Source organism: Pelophylax lessonae (assembly GCF_965119305.1).
Source record: "Pelophylax lessonae genome assembly, chromosome: 2".
NCBI classification, from domain to species: Eukaryota; Metazoa; Chordata; class Amphibia; order Anura; family Ranidae; genus Pelophylax; species Pelophylax lessonae.
This window is the reverse complement of record NC_138769.1, coordinates 354,025,558-354,041,545: the sequence shown is the minus strand read 5'-3', so window position 1 is coordinate 354,041,545 and position 15,988 is coordinate 354,025,558. Positions and strand designations below refer to the sequence as shown.

The 15,988-nt window shown below is 47.5% G+C and overlaps 1 protein-coding gene across 1 annotated transcript in view; it reads left to right on the top strand.

Annotated features, from left to right (window-relative positions):
- The window catches only part of RRAGC (Ras related GTP binding C), a 69,801-nt gene that overhangs the window by 26,648 nt on the left and 27,165 nt on the right, over positions 1 to 15,988 (top strand). The window contains exon 3 of the mRNA XM_082248351.1: positions 11,933 to 12,132. Within this exon, the coding sequence (XP_082104477.1) occupies positions 11,933 to 12,132 (200 nt within the window). The remainder of the gene's footprint in view (positions 1 to 11,932; positions 12,133 to 15,988) is intronic.

Here is a 15,988-nt window from a genome sequence, read left to right as displayed (position 1 = left end):
ACAAGCATCAAAACCCTCGATCTCTAGGTGGATTAAACAAGCAATTAGTATGTCATATAAGGTGTCAGGTACCCCCACACCAACAAATCTAAAGGCACATTCCACAAGGGGCATGGCAACTTCCTGGGCCGAAAAAGCCGGAGCATCCTGGGAGCAGATCCGCCATGCAGCCACCTGGTCCAGCCAAGATACCTTCCTAAAGCACTATCGTGTGGAATTACTGTCACAACAAGACCTTGCCTTTGGCAGAAAGGTTTTACAGGCAGTGGTCCCGCCCTAAGGTAGGCCAGTATGGATTCCTTTATTATCCTCTCATATGTAGGCCGTCCTGGAAGGATGAAAGGAGAAAACTTACCGTTAGTGTACAGGTAACGGCCTTTCTCTTAATCCTTCCAGGACGGCCGGCCTACTTCCCGCCCAAGATGGTGGTGAGATGAAAATGTATATATATGTATATATGTGTAGCTGTATGTTATTGAATAACTGTATCCCTTGAAAGTTCGGTTGGAAAGGTACTTTTCTATTACTGAAGCTCAAGGATGGGTGGGACCTTTTTAACAGCTGCAAATTAGTTGTTTCCTGTGAGGCGGAGCCACAATCTCTCATATGTAGGCCGTCCTGGAAGGATTAAGAGAAAGGCCAGTACACTAACGGTAAGTTTTTTTTTTTTTTTTTTTTTTTTTTTTTTTTTTTTTTTTCACACAAATAGAGCTTTTAGTGGTATTTTGGCCCCTTTCACACTTGTACGACTCCAGAGTTGCGCCGACTTTGGAGTGTAACTTAGATGCAACTTTGGATGGGTGCAACTTGTATATGACTTTGGCTTTGACCAGTTTTAATAGACAACTGTTGCACACAAGTTGTGTTGTATGGCTTTCATGCAACTTATGAGGGTTAACATCGAAGTGTATGGCCCTCAAGTTGCATGAAAGTTGGACCAAAGTAGCGCATGAACAACTTAAAATTGTGCATCTATGAATGGTTATCATTAGAAAACATGGGGAATGCCTCGTCGTGCAACTCTGATGTCCAAAATTGCATGACAAATTTGTGGCGATTAAAGCCCCGTACACACGTACCGATGGTCGGCTTACAAATGTTCCTCTTTTCTCCCCGGGATGTCGGTGTCTGCTGAAAAGTGCAAAGACAGCACAAGGACAGCACAAGAATTTTGTCCACCGACTGCAGAAGTGATGTCATGTAATGGTTAACTTTCCCTGTGTTTTCTATTTTCTGAGCATGCCCAGTCTTGCAAATCTGCGGTCTGTCGGCCGAATTGTGTACTGACAGGCGAACAATCGTCCGTTCTGGTGTCGGCATACAAATATTTTCATGTTTGCAAGAAAGACTTTTGTCCGCGGATTGTGCGCAGACATCTGTCGGAGGCACCATACTAACACGCGTACAATCGGCAGATCCTTCGTCCACCGACGTTTGTATGCCGACGATCGGTACGTGTGTACGGGCCTTTAGGGGCCTTAATCTCCACTGGGTTTTGTTTTTGTTTGCGCTACAAATTAAAAGACTGAATTTAATTTGGCCAAAATTTATACTGCTACATTTTTTTGGTAAAAAATAACCCAAATCAGTGTATTATTTGGTCTGTGTGAAAGTTAGTCTACAAGCTATGGTGCCAGTCATTGAAAATTGATCACACCTGATGTACTGGCATCCTGATTTCTTGAGGCTCTAAGGGTACTTTCACACAGGCTTTCCGATCATGTCCGCCTGTCAGTTTCTTTCAGGCGGACCTGGTCGGACGCTCCATGCACCCCTATGGAGCAGCGGATGTCAGCTGTGACAGGCTATCCCATCCGATCCGCTGCTATCCATACATCTGGAGGATCGGATGTAAACGGACAGGCAAAGTAAGTGTAGATGGACCTGTCATCCGCCTGCTCAGCGGGGATCGGTAGATCGATCCTCGCTGAGCAAAACGGAGTCCGCCGGGCGGAAAGCCCACGTGAAAGGACCCTTGCGTGCGAAGACAGTACAAATATCCTCCAAATGATCCCTTTTTGGAAAGTAAACAGTCCAAGGTATTTATAAGAGGCATGGTGAGTTTTTTGAAGTTGTAATTTTTTTCCACAATTCTTTGGGTCCTTTCACAGGAGCAGTCTGCTCAGCGGACTCCACTTTGCTTAGCAGGGGATGGATCTGCTGATCCCCGCTGAGGATGACGGGTTTGTCTCTGTTCACTATGCTGAGACAGACCTGTCAGAATCCTGCTCTCCTCTGAGGAGATGGGATGAAAATGGACCGCCTATCTGTTTTCATTGATTAGATTTCCATACGGATGGAAAATAGGGTCCCCAGCCGTCTGGATTTGCGGACAGGATCTGATAGCTGCGGGTGTCAGCGGACATGTCCCTGCTGAAATCCGCCGCTCCATAGGGGTGAAAAGGAGGGTCTGATCAGGTCCACCTGAAAAACTGGCAGGCGGACCTGATCGGAAAGCCTGTTTGAAAGGGCCCTTTGGAAAATTAAGAAATTAAAGTTATTTCTCACACACGACATAGGCGCATTCCAAAATGCATTCTGCTTCTCGTCCTGAGTATGGCGATACCACATGTGAGACTTTTTCACAGCCTGGCCACATAGAGAGGCGCAGCATCCAAAGAGCACCTGCAGGCATTATTCATTTATTCATTCTAAGGCTCCATGTACACGGGACGTTGTAAATGGCCGTTTAGGAGCAGTTGGGCGTTTTTTTCAGAAGCCCCTGAACCCATCTACATTTTATCTTATCTGTCCATATACACAGAGTCGTTTACAGTCATTTGCAGGCAGTTGAGTTCAGGGACGTTTTTTGGAACGCAATTATTTGTGTTCGAATGTGTGTTTCCCGGCGTTTCAAACGCAGAAACGTGACCGAACGTGATGAACCTACGTTCAGCCACGTTTTTATAAGTTTTTTTTTTTTTTTCTTCCATTCAAAATCAATGGTTCCCTATGGGAGCCTATTCATTTGAATGGAAGTCGCACCGCAAGTCGGGTCAGGATGATCCGACTTGCGGCGCGACTTGCGCTGTGAGAATCTTGAGGGGGAACTCCACGCCAAAAATGGGGAAAAAAACTGCGTGGGGGTCCCCCCCAGGTTCCAAACCAGGCCCTTCGGGTCTGGTATGGAATTTGAGGGTAGCCCCACGCCTAAAAAACGGCGTGGGGTACCCCCCCAAAATCCATACCAGACCCTTATCCGAGCATGCAGCCCGTTAGGGCAGGAAGGGGGAGGGGACGAGCGAGCGGCCCCACCCCCCCTCTGGACCATAACAGGCCACATGCCCTCAACATGGGGGGTGTTGGTGCTTTGGGGCAGGGGGAGCTCTGCACCCCCCACCCCAAAGCACCTTGCCCCCATGTTGATGAGGACAAGGGCCTCATCCCCACAACCCTGGCCGGTGGTTGTGGGGGCCTGTGGGCAGGGGGCTCATCGGAATCTGGAAGCCCCCTTTAACAAGGGGGCCCCCCAGATCCCGGACCCCCTCCCTATGTGAAGGGGTATGGGGTACACTGTACCCCTACCCATTCACCCCGTAAAAGGCAGTGTATGTAAATAACGACAGGAGACGTTTTGGAAAGTTTATTAAAAATCTTCATCTGTTCTTCTCTGCTCTGGTCTTCTCATATCCTCCCCTTTTGGATCGAGATTGCTGCTGACACGTGCTGTGCAGATGTTCTGGGCCTCCTGGTGCATATTTGGTACAGGGTGGTGAGTCTGGGGGTCTTTCTCTCTGTTGGGGGGTCTCCAGTGCGCTTTGCCTGACCTCTGGGGGGCGCTGTAGCGCGGTTGGACTTTAACCGGTTGCCGACCGCCGCAAGTACATTGCCTGGCCGGGGCTGACCGCGGCAGTATAAGTGACGTACCGGTACGTCACTAGCCTGTCACTTGTGAGCCAATAACGGGCGAGCGCGCGCCCGCCCCGGCTCGTTCCCTGGGAAGTCCGTGCGTGTGACCGGCGGACCCGATGTCTGCCAGTCACTCGCGATCGCCCGCCGTGAAGGGAGAAAGGCAGGCGGCTGATGTAAACAAGCCGCCTGTCATTCTCCCCTGTGTAGGAATGGTGATCATACGGTTCTACTATGTAGGACCGTTGATCACTGTTCCTACACCAATAGCCATGTCCAATCACAATAAGAAGCACGCCCCTAGGGACACACTTAACCCCTCCTTCCCCAATAAAGTTAACCCCTTCCCTGCCAGTGTCATTTTGCAGTAACAGTGCATATGTATAGCACTGATTTACTGCAGTAATGTCACTGGTAACCAAAGAAGTGTCAAAAATGTCAGTCAAGGGTCCGATCTGTCCGCCGCAATGTCGCAGTACCGCAAAAAAAAGGCAGATCGCCGCCATTACGCTTAAAAAAAAAAAAAAAAAAAAACACCAAAAATGACAGAAATCTTTCCCTTCGTTAGTAAACGCAATAACTTTTGCGCAAACCAATCAAAATACGCTTTTTGCGTTTATTTTTTTATTTTTTTTACCAAACCTATGTAGCAGAAAACAAATTGGCTAAAAAATGTAAAACATTTTTGATTTTTACATTTTTTTTTTTTTTTGGGGAATTTCATATAAAAAAATGTGAAAAATATTGTTGTTTTTGCAAAATTGACGCTCTTTTTTTTGTTTATAGCGCAAAAAGTAAAAATCGCACAGGTGATCAAATACCACCAAAAGAAAGCTCTGTTTGTGGGAAAAAAAAGGACATCAAATTTGTTTAGGAACAGCGTCGCACGACCGCGCAATTGTCCATTGAAGTCACGCAGTGCCGAATCGCTAAAAAGGCCCTGGTCGGAATGGGGGTAAAATCTTCCGGGGCTTAAGTGGTTAAAAAAAAAAAAAAAAGCCCTCCGCCTACCCCTGCCTCATCTGATATCTCAGGTTTGGGGTCTGACTCAGCCACCACAGACGGGGTCTCCCTGCCGGGCCTGCTACCTTGCACCCTGTCTCCTCTGACAGTGAGGATGACGTTTCTACCCCCACTGCCGCGCAAGATAAGGTACTGGTGGACGCACTGGATGTATCTGCGTGAAACCCTAAAAATGGAGGACGCAGCTGCGACTGAGGCGCAGGTTAAGTTTGGCACTTAAAAGCCATCAAGAGCGGCAAAGGTTTTTCCCTTTCCCGCATATTTTGACAACATGCTGATGGAATCAGTTCGCACGGTGGTGGCTTCCCTACATCAGGGGGATTTCCTGGCCTCCATAGACATCAGATGCCTACCTTCACATCCCAATCTGTGCAGGTCACCAACGGTTTTCTCCATTTTTGCAGTGGGAGAGGATCACTATCAGATTGTGGCATTGCCCTTTGGTCTCGCCTCTGCTCCTGGGGTATTCACAAAGACGTTGGCTCCGGTCCTTTCGCTGTTACGGCAGCGGGGGATATCGGTCCTGGGTTACCTCCCAAGAGTCTCCCAAGGTGTTAGTGACATATCTGTAAATCCCCATGAGCACTCTGGAGGAGTTCGGGTGGATTCTGAACCTTCAGAAGTCATCCCTGGTCCATTCCATGAGACTGGACTACCTGGGCCTGACTTTGGACTCGTCCTCAGCCAGAGTGTTTCTTCCTCCCGAAAAACTCCAGACTGCATGCGGTTCAGCTGTTGCTGTCCAGCAAATGGTCGTCACTTCGGACCTGTATGAGAGTCCTGGGACTGGTAGTGTCGTCCTTCGAGGCGGTCCCCTTCACTCAATTCCACACGAGGATCCTCTAGAAGGAAATCCTTCTCAAATGGAACAAAAATCCAAATTCCCTGGACAATCAGAGCCAGGTGACCAGGGAGTCCCTGATCTGGTGGCTTCTGTCCCCGATGCTCAAGCAAGGAAAATCCTTCCTCCCTATATATTGGACAATTGTCACCACGGATGCAAGTCTGTCTGGGTGGGGAGGAGTTCTTGGCAGGTTGTCTGCTCAAGGCGTCTGGTCCCTGGAGGAATCCAGGTTACCGATCAATGTTCTGGAGCTGAGATCAATCCAGCTTTGCCAGTGCACATTCAATCGGACAATGCCGCGGCCGTGGCTTATGTCAATCACCAAGGGGGCACCAAAAGTGTCCTTGCGGCCTTGGAAGTGACAGGTATCCTTCGATGGGCGGAACGGTTTGTTCCAGCTCTCTCCACTGTCCAGGAGGGGAAAATTGGCAGGTGGATTACCTCAGTCCACAGGCCTTGGATGCAGCGGAATGGTCCCTCCATCCAGAGGTGTTCTAGCAGTTGTGCCACTCCAGGTGTAGATCTGTTGGCGTCTCGGATCAACAGAGAAGTGCAGAGGTTTGTGGCCAGCTCCGGGGACCCTCTGGCAGACGCATGGGTGGCCCCGTGGGGGTCAGTATCAGCTGATGTATGTCTTTCCTCTTCTCAAGTTGCTGCCAAGACTTCTTTGCAGGATCAATGCGGAAGGAATTCCAGTCATTCTTGTGGCTTCGGACTGGCCTCGCTGAGCTTGGTAGGCCAACCTGGTCAGGCTGGTCGCAGACGCTCCTTGGAGACTTCCTCTCAGAAAGGATTTGCTGTCTCAGGGGCCAAACTTGAAAGTCAGTTGCTGAAGGACAGGGGGATTGTCTACTTCAGTGATTCCCTTTCTTAGAGTGAGGAGGCGACTTCTAGAAAGATCTATCAAAGTTTTTCATTGCGTGGTGTGAGTCTCTCGGGGCTCCCCCTGGCTCTTACTTGGGGATACTTCGTCTAGATCCATCCTTCTTTCCGAAGCTGGTTTCCAGTTTCCACTTAAATGAGGACATCGTGTTACCCTCTTTGTGTCCTAAGCAAAAACATCCTAAGGAATTTGCACTGCATACTCTGGATGTGGTTCGGGCAATGGGGGTGTACTTGGAGACTACCGAGTCTTTTCGGAAGTCTGATTCGCTCTTTGTACTCGGTCCAAAAGAAAGGTCTGCCTGCATCTGCTGCAACTATTTCCAGATGGCTGACAGAGTGGTGCAGGCTTATTAAATTAAGTGTCAGGTTCCTCCTTTCCCTATTAAGGTGCATTCTACTCGGGCGCTTAGCGCTTCCTTGGCTTTTCACCATCAGGCATCTGTGCTTCAGGTTTGCAAGGCGGTTACCTGGTCATCTGTTCACACCTTTACCAAATTTTATAAGGTGGATGTGCTAGCATCTGCAGATGCCTCTTTTGGCTGCAGTTTTGCAGGCTGCTGTTGAGGGGGCTTCTTGGTCTTCCTTGAGGGTGTTTACTATTTGTTTTCAGGTGGGCCTCCTCTTGATGTTCTGATGAGTCCTATGTTGCCTGGTTGGCTATGTTTAGCCTTAGGGACTTATTTTTTTCTGCTGTTCCCACCCCTCATTTTATGGCACTGCTTTGGGGCGTCCCTACTGATATGGATCAGAGACTGCGTCCCTCAATGAACGATAGAGAAAAGCGGATTTTTAACTTACCGTAAAATCTCTCTGTGTAAAATCACTTACACAGAGAGCTGTCAGCAGCATCCCCCACTAACCCCCTCCCTGCACTGATCTCAGCGGCGGGGGGGAAGAGAGAACTGACTTGGGGACATGCGCCTCTGTTTACACTGTGAGGGCTGTGATTGGACACAGGTCACGTGTTAGGGAGGGCCAATCACAGCGGCCATATCCTGATGTGATGGGCTGTATCTGAAGGTCACAGGATTGCGCGGCCTCGCTCAGGCCCCATTCTGAGCAATGTACCAGTTAATGTACGTCGACTCAGAACAATGAAGCTCCCACCCAGCCGTTTAAGTACAGTGGGCGGGTGGTAAGCGATTAAGAGAGCAAGAGGGAGGTTATGGGTATTGCCTGGACATACTCTTTAGGTATTGTACATATGTACTCTTTAGGTATTGTACAATGTTTCTGCTTTGCTAGACACAAGTATTTACCCATTTAAAATGTCAGATGAAGCTTTATTACCTCTTGTAGAACCCAACCCTCTAGCTTTAACATGCATGGGGGCAGTTGGTAAATGCAGTTCACATGTGTTTGGCTAGTCTGGTACTGCATTATTTTGCCTGTATTACTACTAAAAAAAAAAAAATTAACAAGTAAGAGCGTAGATATTTTCTTATATATCATATGTAAACGCTACAAATAAACATGGATGTAGACTATATTTAAAAAGCGGTAGTAAACTGCAAAAGAAACTGCAAGGTAAAGGCATAATGTTCTAGTATGCATTATATACTGGCACATTATGACAGACTTACCTGTAAACTAAGCCCTTCCAGTAGCACACTGTCACCGTAGAAGGCGCTTTCATCTTCACCTGGTCTTCCTTCCCGGTTCCCGAGCTGCGGCTATCTGATTGGCTGAGCCATGATGTCACAGCCGCGGTACGGCTCTGTCAATGGAGGTCAAACATCACCGTCATTGAGAGCGCAGTGCACATGTGCCAATGACATGGCTGGCGTTTCTTAGGCGAATCTCTCCTAAACTGTACACATTTAGAAGGTGTTTTACTATACCTACAGGTAAGCCTTATTATAGGCTTACCTGTAGGTATAAATACAAAAAACACCTTTGCTACCACTTTTTAAATGGCTAGGAAAGGCCACTGTGTGTACTTTAGAATAGTGTTTCTCAAACTTTTTTTCAGTCAAGGCACCCTTTTGAAATTCTGCACAACCTCGAGGCACCCCCCTCATTTTTTACATTCTAGAATGTAGAAAAACGAAACCAATAATTTTTTCATAACCCAGTAGCATCTACACTCATTGGATAGCCAACATTAGAGATTATTTATTCCTCCAAAGCAAATACACCTTTGCATACCGGTACTGACTGGTATTTCAGCATTTCTCTTCTCCCTCAGTTTTTCTTCATCAGCTAACATGACCCCAGTGCTGAGTGGAGGGGAAAACAAGGACATCTTTGGGCGTCTTGTCCTCCTTAGCCACCTACTTTATGATGTCATCAGTGGTTAGCTGGCCCACCCAGTGCCCAAGGTTTTTAATGCTGCACAAAAAATGTTCGCCTTTGTGTAGAAAAAGACAGGCTTGATCCATCCTCTGGTTGAAAAAGGCTGCTATGGAACATAGCCCAGTGCATTTATCTAGTTATCACCAGAGGTAAATTTGGGCAGTTGTTGGCTCCTCCTTGCCCTCATCAGTTATTGCTGGCTTTCCTATGGTACTTAGTTTCCTGCTATGGTTGGTCAGCAATATTAGTAGAAAATATACTAATTTCTTTGGTATGAACATCTTTAAGTCCAATAAAGATTGTATCTTTTTTTTTTTTTTTTTTAAACCATCTTCAATTTTCCCTGTGCTGATTTTAATCTAGGTCTGTTATGCAGCTGAATGGGTAGTCTCTCTGCTTTCTGTTGCTCTCTTCATGTCTGTCTGGGAGGGATTAAAAACATTGTCCTTTTTTTTTTGTATTGGACAGGTGGTCATCACGGATTCCAGCCTGTCCGCCTGGGGAGGCGTCCTCGGCAAGCATTTTGCTCAGGGCATCCGAACATTGGAAGAGTCCAGACTACGGATGCAAAAAGTGTCTTGGTGGCTCTGGAGGTAGCTGGCATTCTAAAGTGGGCAGAACAGTTTGTTCCAGCCCTCTCTGCTATACACATTCTTGGGGTGGAAAACTGGCAGGCAGATTACCTCAGTCGGCAGGCATTGGACCAAGGGGAGTGGTCCCTTCACCCGGAGGTGTTTCATCAGGTGGGTCTGTTGGCATCTCAGCTCAACAGAAAGGTGCAGAGGTTTGTGGCCTCAGTCACGGGATCGGATGCCACAGATGGGCTGGTGGCCCCATGCTTCTGCAAAGGCTTCTACGCATGATCGAGGCAGAAGGGATTCCGGTCCATCTAGTGGCTCCGGACTGGCCTCACCGGGCTTGATTAGCCGATCTGGTGTGGCTGGTCGCCGACGTTCCTTTGGAAGCTTCCTCTCAGCGAGGATCTGCTGTCTCAGGGGCCATCCTGCTTTACAGTCACTTGCTTTGATGGCTTGGCTGTTGAATGCTAGTTGCTGAAGGATTGAGGTTTATCTGATTTGGCGATTCCTACACTGTTAAAAGCTAGGAAACCTACCTCTAGGAAGATCTGGTGAGAGTCTCTTGGGATTCATACGCGCTCCTTCTCGGTGGCTTGGATCTTGACCTTCCTTCAACGGTAGGGGAGGTTGAACAGAAATTGGTCTTGGGGACCATCAAGGGCCAGGTGTCGGCTTTGGCACTCTTCTTCCAACGACCTTTTGGCCACACACTTCCTGGTGTGTACCTTTCTTCAAGATTTTCGACATTTGGTTCCTCCCAGTGCGGTCTCTGTTGCCGCCTAGGGATCTCAATTTGGTGCTTTCGGCCCTCCAGAAGCCTCCCTTTGGGAATCTTTAGGAGATTCCCCTGCTTACACTGTCCCGTAAGGTGGCTATCACCTCTGCGCACAGGGTGTTGAAACTGGTGGCGTTTATCCTGTCATCCGCCTTACCTGGTGATTCACAGAGGGAAGGTGGTTTTTCGCCCCTGTCCGTCGTTCATTCCAAAGGTTGTCTGTGTTTTTCATTTGAGTGACACACAACATTGTGTTGCCTTCCCTGTGTCTCAGGCCTAAACATCCGAAGGAAATTGCCTTGCATGCCTTGGATGTGGTCCGGGCAATTAGGGTGTACCTGGTGGCTACAGAGTCCTTCAGGAAGTCAGACTCCCTATTTGTGCTTGCGGATGGGCCTCGTAAAGGGTTGTTCACTTTCTTTTGCGACCATTTCCAGATGGATAAGGCCCAGTGATTCAGGCCTATTCCATCAAGGGTCAGGTTCCTCCTTTCCCTGTTAAGGCGCACTCTACTAGGGCGCTTAGTGTCTCCTGGGCCTTCTGTCAGGCGTCAGTGACGCAGATTTGCAAGGCGGCCACCTGGTCATCGGCGGACACTTTCACAAAGTTTTATAAAGTGGATGTGTTGGCATCTGCAGATGCTTCTTTTGGCTGCTGGGTTTTGCAGGCTGCTGTTGAGAGGACCTGATCCTCTTTAAAGATGTATTTTTTTTTTTTTTTTCAGGTTTGCTCCAGTTGTTTTGGTTGAGCTCCTGTTGGCTACTGTTTTAGCCTTGGGAATTATTTTGCTGTTCCCACCCCTCATGTTTAACACTGCTTTGGGACGTCCCAATGGTTCACAATATCAGGTGCTGTGTTCGTAAAATCAATTTCTCTGCTGTTCATTGACTAACACAGCATCCGCCCCTCTGTGGAGTTGTATTCTTCTGACACTGCTTGTAACAAAACTGAGTACCTATAGCAGACAGAAGGAGTATATCTCTTGGGACTGCCCGTAGCCAGACTTTTTCTGCCTAGTGTCCTACTCTTGTAGGGGGCAGTATAACCTAATAATTAAGAGTATCAGGAGCTATGTCCATTATTGAACATCAGAGAAACGGATTTTACGGTAAGTCAAAAACTCCCATTTTTTTTTTTTTTCAGTTGTACCTGTAAATTAGGTATTTCCTATGGCTTTAAGGTGAGATCGGGGATGTAGAATTGATCATTAAACCAACAGCCGTTTTCATATTTTCTTAAGGGTACATTACATCCTGCCATAAACCAGAATAATGTTGTTAAAACCGGTGTAATAGAACAGAGCAATAACAGAGCAAAGGTTGTCACTATCCTCCCCAAACAGGAAAGATGAGGAACAGTATAAACAAATCTCAGACCCAAAAGCTGTGTGTTGCAGAAGAGTATTGGAATTCCAGCTATATAAACTTCAGCTACATGATCTCCAGCTATGTATTTACAGCCCTATACAATTTCAGACTGGGCATTGGAAACCTTTTGCTGCACTGTCTGGAGTTTGTTTTAGAGTCATTTTAGTTAATTACACGTATTTACCGATAGTACTGTTTTCTGGCATGTGGCCATAGGCTGAGTAAGCCTAGATGGATCAAGTTTTTAGATAAGTTTTTCTTATTTTGTTAAACAAGTATGTGCAGTTGATGTTTATTAACCTGTTCTTTTTTGCAGGATGACTATATGGAAGCGCTAGCAAGACTTCATGTGACAGTTACCAAAGCCTACAAAGCAAATCCTGATATGAATTTTGAAGTTTTTATCCATAAAGTAGATGGCTTGTCAGATGACCATAAGATAGAAACTCAGAGAGACATTCACCAGAGGGCTAATGACGATCTTGCAGATGTTGGACTAGAAAAACTTCACTTAAGGTAGGAACCTGGCATTTTATAGTAAAGATTTTCTGGGTTTCCTTATCCATGCCTCTTCTTTTTTTTTTTTTTTTTTTTTATGTTTTTTTTGATGTCGGGTAATGACATGCTTTTCAGCAAACCATAAATGTGCACTTCATTGCTCAGAAACTGCTGCATGCTTGAAAGTTATGAAAGCACATTGACAGTATGTTAAATCTCCTGGTGCTCTGAGGAAGAGGCAAGACCTTGAAACGTTTAAGCCAGTCGTATTGAGGACTTCATACCTGTGATGCGATAATCTTGACGTTGAGGTCCGTTTGTCAAACATGTTTGTTTAGTATGAATTTGTATTTTTACCAATAGAGGCAGTTGTATTGAGGATAATGCGCTAGGCCAGTGCGCCCTCTATTTCTTGATTCATCTGATATATGCTTTTCCTTGTGGCCCTCTGCTGCCAATATATACAGTTCTCTTCACAGTCGATGGTAAGATGGACGGAGCCAAATCCAGGGCAATCTTAGAAGAAAATCGGTTTGAGTGTGCAAAAGACTTGAGACAGGGGCGGAGGTTCTCCTTCCAGCAGGACAACGGCCCTAAACATACAGCCAGAGCTGCAATGGAATGGTTTAGATCAAAGCATATTAATGTGTTAGAACGGCCCAGTCAAAGTCCAGACCTAAATCCAATTGAGAATTTGTGGCAAGACTTTAAAATTGCTGTTCACAGACGCTCTTCATCCAATCTGACAGAGCTTGAGCTATTTTACAAAGAAGAATGGGCAAAAAATTAACTTTAGATGTGCAAAGCTGGTAGAGACATCCCCAAAAAGACTTGCAGCTATAATTGCAGTGAAAGGTGGTTCTACAAAGTATTGACGAGGCACTGTATTTCTCTTAATCTGTCTTTTTTTTGCTTTTGATCCACCCCTTTTTTTTCTTTTTGCTCGCCTTTTTTTCTTTTTTTTTCTTTCTCTGCCCTTTTTTTTTCTTTTAACCTTGCCTCTTCCCTTTGCTCTTGCTCGCTCTTCGCTCTCAGCCCTCGCTCTTGCCCTTGCTTGTTCGTCCTTGTTTGCCCATTCTCTTTTGCTCTCATGAATTTTAAATCGTTGCAGTAATATAAACTCATATTCTATTCATTATGCTCCAGCCCTAGTTTAACAAAAAAAAAACTTAAGTGAGCACTGTGCATGAAAGATTGTGTTTTTTTTTTTTTTTTTTTTTTTTTTAATGTTTAGATTTTTTTTATGTATTGTTTGTTTTTTTTTCCTTCATCGATAGCCTTTTTTAAGTTTCCCTGAACCTAGAACCAAAAATGTAATTTCTCTTACGTCCTCCGACAGTCGCCGCCTCTTCATATTCGTCACTAATGGGGGTTATTGACCTTTGCTCCGTAGGAGTAGCTAGGCAACAGAATATATTAATATCAAAGCTTTTAGCATATCCCACCCCCAGGAGGTGGTCCCCTCAGTCAATACCTCCCTGCTTCCTGCATACCAACTCAGTTTCACTTGCCTAGCTCAGGAGTACGCAGGCTGTTCCTGTGCTGGGGATCTTAGTCTCAGCCACTTTTCTCTTTTTTGATTTTATTTGAAGATTTTTCTCTTTCTTTTACTTAGCTGTTTATTTCCAGCATTAGTTAGTTCTTCTGATGAAGATGATCGTGCGGAGCTGGGTCTCAGTCTGGCCACCCTGGATCCCAGGGCTCAGGGCCAGGGGCTTCCCAGCCTGCCATCGAGCGTTCAGCTTAGGTTTTGCACTGGCACATTGAACGACCCATCCCTGTTCGCTGCAGGGATGCTATCGGTGAGGTGGCTACCTCACTGGACGCCATTGCGGTTTCGCACCGCAACTCCACTGCGTCATGCTTGCAACACTCCCTGTCCTCAGTATTGCGGTTTGGTCGCTGGAGCGGGCTCCCCACGCCATCCGGACTGGTAAGTGTTTCTCTATGTGGGGACCTGTCTTTTTTGGGTGTCAGTCTGGGACTGTGTGACCCTGCATGTCTGTGTGGCTGCTGTGCTCCCTGTCGGCTCCTGTGTGCACTTGCTGCCTGTGTGTGGGCTGTGAGGGGGGGGGGGCTCTCCCGCTCTGCTGGGTGTCAGATGAAGCAGTAAGATTTTAGACATGCTGTGCGGCGATCCGCCATTTTTTCTGGGGCAAAAATTATGGTGGCAGGTCCTGTGAGGTACTGCACACGTTTTTGGCGCCAAACGTCGCCATTTTGAGCAGCGATCGATCCCACATGTCAGCGCCATGTTCTCTTTGCCCAGGGTTTTGTCCTCAGCCAGCGACAGAGGCTTCATAGGGGCGGTCAGTCTTGCATCACTTCCTTTTCCTCTGGGACAGCGATCGGTGCAGCAGCCTGTGTGAGCTCTCCAGGTTTTATATCTCCTTTTTTCCTGTATTCCTTGCCCAGTTTCTTATCCCTGTGGGGGTCAGTGGGTGTGGTGGGCAGCGCTCACCGCGATCTTAAAGGGGCAGTATCCTTTATTAATTTTTTTGCTGGGGCATGGATTCTCAGGATTGCAAGTTTCCTCCCACCCTGGTGGGGGGCCAAGGGGCTGCTGCTTCCCCCGAGGGGGCTGATCTGGCCACTATTGTGGCTAACTTAGCTGCTCAGGTGCAGATGCTGGTGGCTGATCGATCCACAAAAAGGCCCAGGGTGTCTATTTCCTCTGATTCAGAGGGTGATGGGGCTGCTATGGCTGGAGTGCCCTTCTCAGGGTCTCACTCATCCCTAGACCTTGTGGGGTCTGACGGGGAGGCTGAGGTGGAAGGGGTTGATAATTCTCCCCCTGGGTCGTCTGCAGAGCTTGCACTCATGGATGAGTTAGTTGCCTCTATCAAGCAAACGCTGCATTTGCAGGATGAACCATGTCCTCCTGCTTTGATGTCCTCTTATGGGACGCAAAGGAAACGCAAAACATCGCAGGTTTTTCCTTGCTCTACGGAATTTCAGCGCGCTGTTGATGAGCAATGGCGCAATTTAAAAAAGCCTTTTGCTGTGCCAATAGGTTCAAGCTGCGTTATCCCTTTACACCAGCTACTGATGAGCGTTGGTGTGTGCCGCCTCAGGTGGATCACGCGGTGGCGATTTTGAATAAATCGACTGCGATCCCTGCTGAGCATACCCCGGTGTTCCGGGACCCGACGGACAGGAGATTGGAATCTCTGGCCCGTCATGCCTATACGGTTGCTGGCTCTATGCTGAAGCCTATTTTTGCTTCCATTATGGCAGCCCAGGCTATTGCAGATTGGACGCAGGTGCTCAGGCGCACCCTGGTGGCTGACTCTGCCCCGCCGACAACTTTGGCTATGGTGGATCAGATTCATCAGGGTGTCATGTATTTGTGTGATGCGGACTTAGATATGGTCCCTTTTGGCTGCGCGTCTTTCTAGTGTGGCGGTATTGAACCGTCGCCTGATATGGCTGAAATGTTGGTCGGTTGACCAATCTTCCCGCAAGACTTTGGCTAATTTGCCCTTCGCGGGATCGCGCCTTTTTGGCGACTCTTTGGATACTCTGATAAAGGGTATTTCGGGGGGTAAGAGCACTCTCTTGCCCCAATCTCACAAGAATAAGTTTGTTCGCGGTAAGAAGAATGCTTTGTTTAGGCCCTCTCAGGGGTCCTTTCGTGCCTTTCGGTCGCACTATAGGGGCAAGCCCTTCAAAGGCCAAGGCTCCCAGAAGAAGCCGTGGGCGGGTAAGCAGAAGTCCGGCCAGTCCGGATCCGCTACCCATAACAATGCGGCCTGAAGGGGCGCCCTCACCCGTTTCTGGGGTGGGGGGGACGTTTGCTCGGTTTTCTTCAACCCTGGCTGGACCGCATTCGGGACAGGTGGGTTCAGGAAATCGTTCGATCTGGGTACAAGAT